This window comes from Chelonoidis abingdonii, chromosome 1 (genome assembly GCF_003597395.2).
Source record: "Chelonoidis abingdonii isolate Lonesome George chromosome 1, CheloAbing_2.0, whole genome shotgun sequence".
Taxonomy (NCBI): domain Eukaryota; kingdom Metazoa; phylum Chordata; order Testudines; family Testudinidae; genus Chelonoidis; species Chelonoidis abingdonii.
Genome location: NC_133769.1, coordinates 210,755,392 through 210,768,326, shown reverse-complemented (window position 1 = coordinate 210,768,326; position 12,935 = coordinate 210,755,392). Strand labels below are relative to the sequence as shown.

Sequence of the window (12,935 nt, the reverse complement as noted above, 5' to 3'; positions counted from 1 at the left end):
TACCTAGTGTTGTGGCTGTAGACAAGGATCCGTGTGTATGTGTCGGGATGGAGCTGAAGGATGTAAGGTAGGCATCAGCAGTATGATAGGGTTTTCGAGTATCGGCGGTGGTGTGTGCAAATGTGACATGATGGTGCTAGAAGTGGAAAACGCTCCCGTGTACGATTGGTCCAGCTGCAGGCTGAGGTGGTGGCAACTGTTGGTTAATATCGATGGTGGAATTTTTCAAGAGTTCTCCTTCGCCAGGGTCAGATGATAAACGATGCTCATCAAATTTACGTGGTAGGTAGAGAAGAGCGTAGTGGCAGTAGAGCTGATGTAGCGATTGTTTCTCAGATCAGACGCCATAAAAATAATTCGGCATATTTGTCTGGGGCGCATGCGTTGCCCCATAGTGTGGAGTCGCCGACGACTGGTGATAGTATATTGTCATATAATATGATAGATAGTGTGTGTGTGAGGATAACAGACACGAGGTGTCAGACAACAGTTTCGTGCTGTGCCATCAGTTCAGGGATACTGTTCCTGGACTCGCTTGTATTCCATCTGTGTGTGGGGAATTTGTGTAAGAATGTGCTAGGGATAGTGTGTTTCTGGAAGGTAACAATGCATGTAGGCTTATCCTCCAGCACTACAAATCCAGGTGGTGTCAGCTGAGTAGATAGCTGGTAGTACAGTGCATAGGGTCTAAAGCAGAGAGTCCAACGTACTCCAGGACAGTCCTTCAAGAAGAAGTGCCATAACGCTGCCCGAGATGATGGGGCTGCCAGGATCCGGTTCGTGAGTCTTGTTGTAGATAGTATAACTGGTCGGGGCTCTAAAGGTATGTGATTTGTTATTCCGTGTTAGTGTAGAGAAGTCCATGAGTAAAAAGCTGTCATGTTTCTTAGTGTAGTTCCTCCAGTGGATCTGAGGGAAGTCCTGTAGCATTTGGTATTGGAGAGTTAGTGTAGCCCTTCCTTTGTATTCATATACCACTTCAGTGATGAAAAAACAGCACCGCCTTTAATCATCTCCTTTGATGAAAGTGTTGATGGTTTCTGAGCTGTGGATGCATTGCGTGTCTGCACAACTAGGTTTAATGAAGGCAAGCGATGTTGTTTTTCCACAATTTCTGCTGTCACAGCGGGGAAGCATTCATTTATATGTTAGACTGCATTCGGACCCTCAGGAAGGATCCATGTCCCTGGCCACACTATAGCAGACCTTAAGGTGGCCATCCTGCAGCAAAAAAACTTCAGGACCAGACTTCAAAGAGAAACTGCTGAGCTTCAGTTCATCTGCAAATTTGACACCATCAGCTCAGGATTAAACAAAGACTGTGAATGGTTTGCCAACTACAAAACCAGTTTCTCCTCCCTTGGTTTTCACACCTCAACTGTTAGAACAGGGCCTCATCCTCCCTGATTGAAGTAACCTCATTATCTCTAGCTTGCTAGCATATATATACCTGCCCCTGGAAATTTCCACTGCATGCATCCGACGAAGTGGGTATTCACCCACGAAAGCTCATGCTCAAAAAACGTCTGTTAGTCTATAAGGTGCCACAGGATTCTTTGCTGCTTTTACAGATCCAGACTAACATGGCTACACCTCTGATACTTGAGCCTGGAGAAAACACCAATGGAAAATAATTCCAAACTCCTTTTTCTCCAGCGATTGATAAAGTGAAAAGCACAGTAAAATGGCATTTAGGAAATAATGTTTCTTCATTTTCCAAAGTGAAAGTGATATAAAAAGGCTACATTTAAAATGGCGCCAACAGCAAATTGTAAGGTCACAATCCAATGGCATCAGAATATCCAGAACTTAAACCCTTCTATCACATCATCTCTCTCCTAAAATGACAAACCACACTACAGTTTTCCAATATATTAATAAGGAGAAAACATTGTTCAGTCAGTATATCAATATCAATTCTGATGGAGCCACTTGGCACATCTGGACAAAGGCTTCAATCAAGCAAAGTGCTTAAGCACATGCTTAACTTTAAGCACAAGAGTAGTATCACCGAAGTCAATGGAACTACTCACATGCTTAAAGTTAGGCTCATACTTAAGGGCTCTGCTAGACTATAATGTATATACACCCACAAGTGCTCTTCTACAATTGATCAATTATTGATAGGTTCTTCCAACAAAGCAGTACTAGGCAGACAGCTGACAATGACAACTAGTATTATACTGCCTGAAACTATATCTTCTGGAACTCCCTTCCTCACAGGGATACTAGTGTTATTTTGGTTCAGGAAGGTTTTTTATTATCTGTAAATAAAGGAAAAAATACATATTAATGCCACTTAAGATTGGGAGACTACAAAAAGTAACCCATTAGCTGCTGACGAGTGCAGCACAATTCAAAGCCAGTGTTTTCTATAATGAACAGCAGGGTTTATTGGGTGCCTTAAATTTTTCTTGTGCAAGAACTATGAGTTCAGACAGAGGGACAGGTTTGCTGCAAGAACTACAATAATTTGTTGTACAGAAACAGGCTAATTTTTAAACAATTCTTGTCAGATCTGGGTAACGTGACAGTGTGCAACTACTGTGAAAGCAGGCACTGTGAAAACTACTTCATATTTCTTTACCTACATACCTGTAGTTGTACAAGGCAACCCCTATCCAGTTCTAGTGGCTCTTCCGATGACAACGACAATCACTAAATTACAAATTGTGCAACTGTGTAGTGGTTTTGCAGTGGAAGAGAAGTACTTGGTTGAAAAAATCAAACTGAATTCACTTGAGAGCACTGAGATTTCAATATTGGTTTGAAGCAGTTAGTGATTAAACACCAAAGTTCTTCATGAAATAAGTGGGGCCCACCACAACAGCTGGCAATTTAGTATCAAGCATATCTATTCCTTCAAAATGACACAGTGTTTGGGTGTGGAAAAACAGATGATGTTAACTGCATCTCAGAGTGTTCTATTAGCCTCATACATATTATGGTAAAAGTTAAGGAATATAATTTAATACATTACATCTTGCAAATGCATTCTTAACCTTTAATGTATGTGGATAGCCCCATTGACATCAATGGGACCTACTTGTGCACATTAAAGTATAAGCATGCACATGACTACTTGCAGGATCAAGGCCTAAAAGTTTTTGTTGCTCTTAGCACTGGGCAAAATCCTGCCCCTAACTGTGTTATTGATTTCAATGTAGAAATATACAAAAAGAGGTGCAAACGATTGCCGTATGCAAGCATCTTCCATTTATTTCCCCTATGTGAACCTAAGGGCCCATGAAAACTATGTCACTGCTAGAAAGGCAGCAAGTGACCCATGCGGGCCCCAATACAGCAAAGCACATAAGCATGTGCTTTAATATCAAATGCATGATATGCTGAATCAGGCCCTGGGGGCTGTATTTGAAAATAAAACCAAACAAACTTGGTTCTCCCTGCCTTAGTGTTCCAAGCTTCCAAGAACTGGTCATTTCCTCCTGAAGGGCAGTGCAGACAGAGAAGTTAGTGCATTTTGATACTGCCATCCCTCAGGGGCTCTAGCCTCTCCTCAAGACTCATCACACATTAATTGTGACCATAGATCACAGTGGGAGTCGGGTATGTGCACAGTAAAGCACAGAATAAAGCATACCCTCCTCTGTCCCATGTCACATGATTAGATGCTCCATCAAGTTTTTCACTTCTTTGCTATCTCTGCAAAGCAGGAGTAGCACTTTGTCAGGCCTGGATACAAAAAAAATCTCCCAAGAGAAGACAGCTGATAAGTTCTTCCCCAGCTATTGGAAAAAGTGAGGTATTTATAAGTGTTTTTAGGAGACTGGACTGGTTCTTTAGAAAAATAAGAGAAGGGAAAGAAGACATTATTGTTGACTATTGTCAAATAATCTCTCCAACCCGTAGATATATATGGCTGAGATATGGATACAGCATCCAACATTGGACTCCAACCCTGCTTATCTACGCAGACAGCCCCTTGCCCCTGTAAAATAAATGTAAAAAACCACCCAAACCAGTTTCTTGATACTTAGAAGTGATTTTCTTTTGTTCTATTCTCCCAGCCCTAAAAATTAAATGGAAAAAAGTACATCAAGGTAAGAAATAATTGGTCTGACCATCAAAGGTGCTGGCAACCCACAACTCCAACTGAATGGGATTTATTGGTAACACAGCTCTTCAGAAAGTCAGGCCATGTATTAAAAAACAACGTTCATAACACTTCAAATTACTACAACTTGTTGGCCAAAAACCCACTTCACTTTTCTCTATCCACACTGTTTGTCTATTTTTGCACTCCACTCTGAATCGGCAGCTAAACAAAGCCCGTCAGCTTCACATTCAGTTTAATTTAGTCATGTTAACTTTGATTCTCTTGACTCATCTCAACATCTCCGAGACGTGTTTAAATCAAAATCCATATGTTTCTAACTTACCCCAGCTTTATCTATTAGTACTGTTAATGCAAGTCAAAACTGAAATTTGGGACTACTGATGTTTAAAAAAAAATCAATGTACAAATTACAGTAGGTTGGGCAGCAATATTTAGCCCTTTATCTACTGTACTACTGCACCCCTCCACAATTAAGCATATAAGCCTTTCTCTAGAAAGAACAAAATGCACGAGAGCCAACCAGAATATACACAAGCACTATCAAAGCTAACATTTTCACCAGAAATTAAAACCATTACCATTACATGGCACTCTGTCTGGCATACAATTCATTTACTTATTTTATATGCCTCAGGGACGAACTTTAAGAGATGTAAACATATAACAGGGTCATCTATTCAATACGAAACACCACACAAATATCAAGTACATAGAAAGTTAACTTGTAAATATTTCTCTGTTTAACAATTTAGAACTAAAAAAATATTACTTCAAAGGCATATTTTATTTATTTGCAATCTGTCCAGGGCTGTTGGGGTTGTACTATCCCTACATGTTATAGCCACCTTCTGCTCTCCTCCCTCACAATGTTACGTTCCTGGAAGAGGCAGATACGATGTGGCTGGGACCTGAAGCCACAGTGCTGTCTATAAAAATATAATTCATAAGACTTTCTGCTCCCATTCTGAAGGCCTGCACAGCCAGCCCCCAAATTCTGCATTTTCCCCCCACTGCAACTAAAACTTTAACACATATACACAGTACATATGCTACATTCTTCTAGACACAGATTTTTCTAAATAGCAATGCAACAACGAAGGCAACATGTATGTTATACAGGTAATTTCAGTGATAAATGGCACAGCCTTCAAATATTGTTGGTATTTTCTTCAATGTGCTACCTGATTCTCTACAAATTCAGGGTTTTTTTGCCTCAAGACCTGTGGCTGCTCCCAGAGGCACCAACTGAGGAATATACATCTTTATTCAGGAAAGTACTTCATACACATGCTTAACTGTATGTTTATGTTTACATCCCATTTACTTAAAGACTCACTAAAGTTAAGCATGTAAGTGTTTTCCTGAATCAAGGCCAGAGTGAGCTTGTAGCTGGAGCAACAAGTGCCAATTCATAGGATTTTTTTTGGTCTCACTATAAGGCCTGGGACTGGTTTCCTAGCTAATTGTATGGAAGTTGTGGGGCTGCTATACTGCTTATATGTTCTTCTCTCCTGGCTAGTTTCCTTTTGACTCAATTCAAATGATGAGCAACTAGCTTGGGATCTCACTTTGAAGAAAACATATGTTAAAAACAACAGATTCCCTATAAGATCTGTGTTCATGGCTCTTTGCTAAAATAACCACACATTTTCATGTTTCTGATAAGCATTGGGGCATCCTGTTTATCTTAAATCTTCTAATATAAATGTGCCTAAACTAACCGATTTATCCAAATATTTAAAAGTAAGAGATTTCTAGTTTCAAAGCTTAACAGCTATTGCAGACTTGAAATGTTAAGTTGCTGTGCACAGCAAACAATTTATCGCAGAATGCTGTGGAACAGAAAACTGTCCTCAAATAAAGGGTCTCATTTGTCAATAGTTAACACCAAGAAGAGAACAGAAAAAGGTATTTTCAAAAGCCATTTTTCTTTTGAAAATATTCTGCTCTAAATATTTAATTAATAAATCTGTTCCATTGACTTAAACAGGCATTGAAAGGTACTCCAACAATGAAAAGCTGCAATCTGTTTTAAGAGATATGATTTGTTTAGTGTTTAAGCTTCAGTCAAGAAACATTTTGGTTTCTAAGTAGGTGGACTATGTGTTAGTTTTATACCAGCGTATAACAACTTTTTAAAGGGGTATAGGGGAGCCATTGTGTCATTTAATTGGGGGGCACCAATTTCATTTGGCTGAGTGACGAAATCAGCCTCTCTGACTGGCACGGGCATTTTGCAGAAGTGACTTCTTTAATAGAGGAACTCCCATGTTTCTCACTAAACTGGATGTCTGCCTTCTTCCACTCACAGAATGGCCCGAATGTGTAAATTATGCCATGTGGATACAGGCAAGGAGACCTCACCTGGCACTGCACTCCCTTCGATTTCACTACTCAAGAAGCGGACCAAGGAATGAACTGTGGTTCTTGTTCTGGAGCCCCTAATTCCCAACGAGGGCAAAATACTCTCTCACCCTAGTAACACGTATATGGGAATAGAGAAGCAGAATGCCAGATTCAGATTCACTTTTCAATTGGAACATGTAAGTCTCCCACAAGCAGTTATGGAGCTAAACATCCTCTATAAATCAGTCTAGCATCCTCGAATCACTAACGCCATCTGAGCTTTAACCCTTAACCTTCCAGCAAGTTTCTGCTGCTATGAAAGTTATTCAAAGAAATGAGCAGAAGACAAGCCTAGTATACCCCCCCCCACCCTTCCCCAATCCTGTGGTTTTATATTGGGACGATTTAGGTTTCCAAATGTGGGCTTTCCCCTTATCCACCCAATCTTTGTATCAGATACTCATAAAATCTTAATCAAATCCACTTACTCAGAACACTGCCGAACTGTTCTTGTTTGGTTTAATTCTGAAATGGTCAACATATTCAAAAATAGGAGCTAACAATTTTTTATGCACAATATGTTAATTTGACATTTTTATTACAATCTTTTTTGCCACATATTGTCAAATAAAATAGACTAACACAACCACTCTAACAGACAACAAATTAACATCAACCAATGCAGATACATATAGGATACTCTTAACAAGGCAGTATTTTTAGCTAGAAACCTTGGTCCTCCAATTCTTTTGTATAGTATGTTGATTATTGATTGATTGCGTTTTAAATATAAATCAGCAAATGAACATCTACATTACCAATTTTAATGCAGATTTTTAAAACATGTATGTATGCCAAGCATGAATAAATTTCCACAACAAATTTTTTTTTTTTTAAAAAACTTTAAAGTGTTGTTATGCATGTATCTTCCAAGGAAGTCAGCAGAAGTTTTATGCATAAAAAGGTTGGGTTCCAGCCCAGAATAGACTAGATAATTAATTTTTAAGAGCGTTTTGGTCCATTCTGCATAAGGCTCCACAAATAAGTGAAACTATAATAGTCAAAATGCCTGCACACAAAGAAGTTCATTACAGAAAATGGGTTCAAACACAATTAGCTCAAGTAACACCAGCATTCCATTTTGTTGACAGATGAAAATCACTGAACAGAATGATTGAATCTACTGCTCTCTGCCAAGTTGCTTGTACCTCTGCAGTCATTAGAGATATTCATTTTAGTTTGACAGCTTTTCTTTGGATGAGGATCTGCAAGTGGATAAGACTTGACCCCTGTGATAGACTCATTTCCTTTAACTGAATAATGGGGAACTGGGCTAAAGGCCAGAGTGAATACTTCCTAGCTGCTCTGGAAGTACGTGTAATTTCTGTATGAGTGGAATCTTCACGGGTGTTATATCCAAGAGAAGAGAAGGGGGAATAAGAATGATTGGATATGATCGTGTTGAGTTTGTCCAGTGTGGCACATACAGTTTGTTCTAAAAACACTAGGAAAAAGTCTTGCATAACATTTCACTGGTAAAAACGCCTTCAAGTTATATGAATTGCTTTAACGTTTAAAAATACCTTTGTCCATACGTTGTGACTACAATGTACAATGTTACAAGGTAACTACAATGTCCACTTACAGTCAGTTGCTCAATGCTTCTTCAATTATTAGACATTGAGCCTGCTTCTGCAGCTCATTCATGGCCTGATCTAATTAAAGTCATGGAAAGAATATCATTGACTTCAATGAGAGTTCATTCAGATATCATACAAGCCTCTCCAATTGACTTCAACAGAAGATGGTAGAATGCAGTGGCTGCAAATTGTGACCAGTTCGTAACTGAACTTCTCCAAGTTCTGTTCTGCATTTTCATGTCTTTATTTTCCCTCTGCTTTCTTGTGGTATTGTGTCAGTTCATCACAGATATTAAACGAGAAGGGCATTACTGGAGGGGTAGGGAAGGAGGGGGGTCTACCTTCCTCTGAAGCATCAGGCACACACCACTCCTGAGGTCTGAATATCCGATTTAGACCACAGGTCCAAGCTGATATGGCAAATCATAGGTGCTTTATTAGCTTGCCTCTGTTCTGCTTCATAGGAAAATTCATTTTGGCTAAGTTTTACAGATAAATTCTGCACTGAATTATTATCATTTAACTTATTAACCCCTTTCATGGAATCTTTTATTCCATTTTCCATATTAACTCCTCCCTTTTTCTAGAAGCACAAACCAATGTATTTGCTCCTAAACACCAAGCGACACTCCTTTGGTACCATCTTATCACAAGCTTGCCATAAATATGCTCTCTTGATGGCAAGACGCTTGGATCTGTCTTGTTACTGCTGCTTTTCAAAAAAGAAGAGGATTATGAACCTCTCTCTTTGACCTCCTGACATGAAGAACAGGAATTTCTCACTAAGCTATGGAAAAGTTGAAAATTCTGTAGTGTCTAGTCCTATAAGTTTAACACTGTGAGGCTATTTAAAGAATCATTGTGTGAAGAGATGGAGCAACAGTCTGTTGATCATAGCTTCCCAAGTCTATGGGAATGACTGCAAATGTCAACATGAAATGTTATGAGTTTAAAAAAGTGAAATAAAAAAGGTTTATGCTTATAGTTATCCCTGGGGTGGGCTGCATGGCCACTAAGTGATTAGCATTTGGTAGTGGTAAAAATGTATTTGTATTGAAAAATAAGTAGAAAGTCCTTGGAGTTGTATTACTGAAATATCATTTTTATTTAAAAGTTACTATCTCTAATTTGAAAGTTGATTACATTTCCCATGCACCTTCCACAGCAAACATTGTATGTTAAAGAGGGCAGTTTTATGTAATAAAGTTTTTAAACATATGGGAATTAGCCATTATCTAGAAGGAAAACAGCTTTAAAACTATTTAAAAATACAGTGCTGAGGACTTTGAATGCTGGACATCAGCCATAAGCTCATGTGCTTAAGGAGGCTTCTATGCTTTATTCAGATTACCAGAATTATTATTGCTAGGAAGTTATTTCATGGTGGAGGTTATTGTAAATTGTGGCAATACAGTTTACTAAGTAATTTCTAGGTTCTTTTGTGTATTTCATATGTCAGAAGAGCAAATTTTTAACTTTTAATTGCGGAGTGCATTGGAGATGATAAAATATTAGCCACTTAGAGCAAAAGCTGGGAGTTCTTACACTTATTGCAAAATGTATTAGCATCTTGTGTGTTATTTGCTTCAAAGACGCTGAGAGAGATTTAAGACGTCTCTTAAAATTGGAAAACTTCCACTCTATTAAAAAGAAAAACATTAAATCTGTTTGGCCTAAAATTAGTGATATCTGTGTAAATTCTCTCCCGAGTTCTGCTAGTAAAAACAAAATAGGGGGCTTCAATGGCAGAAAGTCTACTTGGATGTTGGATTAACAAAGACTGCAGTGGCACAATCTACCTACAAACCAAGCACTGCTGAGGGACCCAGACCTCGCCAGCTGACACAGCTTAGTAACTGGGCAGGGCTGGCCAGGAAGAAGTTTCTGGGAAGGCACCTAGGAAACACACAGATCAAGTGCTTTTTCTGGGCAGCCTCAGACACAGGATGGAACTTAAATTGCCTTCCTTTTAGCATCTCCCTCAGTGCACAGCTGCTCCCTGCTACTGCAAGAGGATGCAATTTGTATCTGTGTTTCCCAGGATGAACAAATCAAGCTCACAGACTGCATTTTCAGGTTTGGGCATATACAACACACTCGGACTCATTCTCAGAGGTGCAGAGAACTTGCAATGCCTGTTGAAGTCAAGAGGAGTTGTAGGTGATCAACATCTCTCAGGATTATCCTCACTGCCTAATCGGCACCCAGAATATAGAAATTGTCAAGAAACCCATTCTGGGAGCACTTCAGGGAACAGGATTTTGGTACAAAAAAGTTAACCAATAAACATTCCCCAGCTGCCTCCATGGAAGGAGGGAAAAAACTAGAACCGGAGGAACTTCATACTGAAGTGCTTCGGTATGGATGATAATAAGCAGTTGTATAGCCTTAGATACATTCGAATATCCTGCAGCACACATTAAAAAAATGGCTCTTTGTTTTGGAGAGCCAGCATAAAATAATTCAGTAAAATTCAGATCATGAAACTGTCTGAAGAATGGAATTATGAACAAACTAACCTCTCCACTTATGTCTGCAGGCAAGTGTAGGCAACTGTTCACTATTTAGTGCTTTACTGATGAACCTGTTGTACATTTTTGTTAAGCAGGTGCACCCTCTGAGGCTTCTAAATTGAACCATCCATAAAGGTTAAAATGCCCTCAACAAATAATGAATGTTGTCAGTATCCCAGTGACTTGCTATTCATTAGAATACTAATAGGGTTACGTTTACAAAAGGTAGCCACATCATCTTCCTTTCTTAAAGCAGCTTTGTCTTGACGTCTTAATAAAAAAAGAATTAAATCTGGTCCCAGAGGTAGAATTACAAATTTCTACTTGGTGCGACTGACTGGCTAATTAGATTAGTAATATTGGTCTTTTCTGGAGTGGAACATGGGGACAAAGTGATGTGGTACTTGTGGTCACTGGAAATAAAGGAATTAGCGCCTATAGAAATTGGAATCACAACTCATTCATAGGCCAGAAACAGGAAAAGTTATTAGCAACATGAAGGTACACTTCAAGACCTCTGCAGAGCATCTAATGCTAAATATCTCCCCATACACAGCCTGAAGTTGTGTGCAATTTCAACCCTACTGAGTTTTGTAGCAGTTGAGATAGTGAATACCACAACAAGCTGCCAAATGCCTTCAGCTAAGGGAGTAGGTAGCTAGTGAAATTGGCACTAGATGCTTTGCTACAATATATATGCCAGTCAGTAAGTCATTCCACCAGCAAATTCATACCCAAAGTCTTTGGCGAGGCAGGAACCTGTGTATTCTCTTACCTATGGTACGCAGGCTGAGTGAATTTGACAACCATGTTGATACCTGCGAGTAAGTTTTACTACTCACTTTTTTCCCCCTTAAACCAAGCAAGGCCAGCACGTATGTTTGATTGTGGATATCTGCCTATGCAGGGTACTATTTCATAGAAGTCAGGTTTCTGTCACAGATCAAAGGCAAACAGTACAATTTACAGGAAAGAAAAAGAGGACATCAATACATTGTGCGTTATTGGGAGACATACAGCCTTTATAACTCAGTAGCTTTTATTATTATCTCCGGGTTTTCTATGTCTTTTTTGCTTTGGACCATTCTCAATTCCAGCTGGGCTGGGCTGGGTTTGTTTCCTTTTCCAGCATGTGCTAAAAGAAGATATTGGAACATCAATAATAAACAAACACACACACACAAAGAACAAATAACGTTTCTGTCCTGTCTTCATCATTACTTTTTTCTCTTCTCATGCACTATGCTACCACTGCCCATTGCCTCCACCAGAGGGTATACAGCACATTGTTGTTTCCCCATCCCCTCATCTTAGGTACTTCTGCAGCTCCATCATTATTTAGAGACTGCTCCTGAGAAGTTCTGAGGGCCCTCAACTCCTCTTTGGATCTTACTGGGACTTGAGGATGCTCAATATCTTGTATTCTAGGTGACAGGGACCAGGTTGTGTGACAGTATAGTAGAACAAGGTTACTTATGTACTTCCAGCTGGTGTTTTTAATTCCCCTTCCCAAGAGAAGACAGTTTGAAGAATAATTTATTCAGCTAGCATAAGACAGAAATTCACCACTCAATATTTGGGGAATCAATCCCCGTCCTAACATACACAGAAAAGGGAAACTGAGGCAGCTGGTGCATCCAAAAACGGAAAAAAGTGAGGCTCCCTTGTCCATGACACTCAGCATTTTCCTCAAATTCTCCCACTCAGGGCCGGCTCCAGGCATCAGAGCAGCAAGCAGGTGCTTGGGGCAGCCAATGGGAAGGGTCAGCACATCTGGCTCTTCGGCAGCAACTCGTGGGCGAGTCCCTCAGTCCCTCTCGGAGGGAAGGACCAGCCGCTGAACTGCTGCCGAAGAATGAAGCGGCGGGAGCAGAAGTGCCGATTGCGGCCTTTTTTTTTTCCCCCTCGCCGCTTGGGGTGGCAAAAACGCTGGAGCTGGCCCTGCTCCCACTCTTGCTCTAACAGTAATGCAGTCCCACCACAGGTGCAGCATTATTATCAACTGGCCAGCGCATTTTTACCACTGTTAGGGTTAGAGGACACAGCAGTAAAAACATTGGTGCTAGAATTCCCTAATTCTGTTCTGTGGATGTAGTCTAATAATAGGCCATATTTAGTGCTGAAAACAACTTTCCAGAATGTTTATTCCAATGAGGATGTGAACAGAGTAAATTCAGGAACAGCGTGTAAAATGATTACCCTTTGCACACTTGATGGTCCTTTGCAGAACATGCTGCATAGCTGATACAGTCTTTTCACATGCCACCTGCAATTAAATATACATATATGTTTAGGCTTACCAACATTTCAATCATAAGAACATAAAAATGGCCATACTGGATCAGACCAAAGGTCCAT

General features: G+C 39.8%; 1 protein-coding gene across 1 annotated transcript in view; it reads right to left on the bottom strand.

The window, feature by feature from the left end:
- Positions 1–6,929: 6,929 nt before the first annotated feature.
- Positions 6,930–12,935, bottom strand: part of PDXK (pyridoxal kinase) — an 80,608-nt gene continuing 74,602 nt past the window's right edge. Inside the window, exons 10-11 of the mRNA XM_075074051.1 lie at positions 12,777–12,843; positions 6,930–11,712 (exon numbers count right to left, since the gene is read on the bottom strand). Of these exons, the coding sequence (XP_074930152.1) occupies positions 11,600–11,712; positions 12,777–12,843 (180 nt within the window). The 3' untranslated portion in view covers positions 6,930–11,599. The remainder of the gene's footprint in view (positions 11,713–12,776; positions 12,844–12,935) is intronic.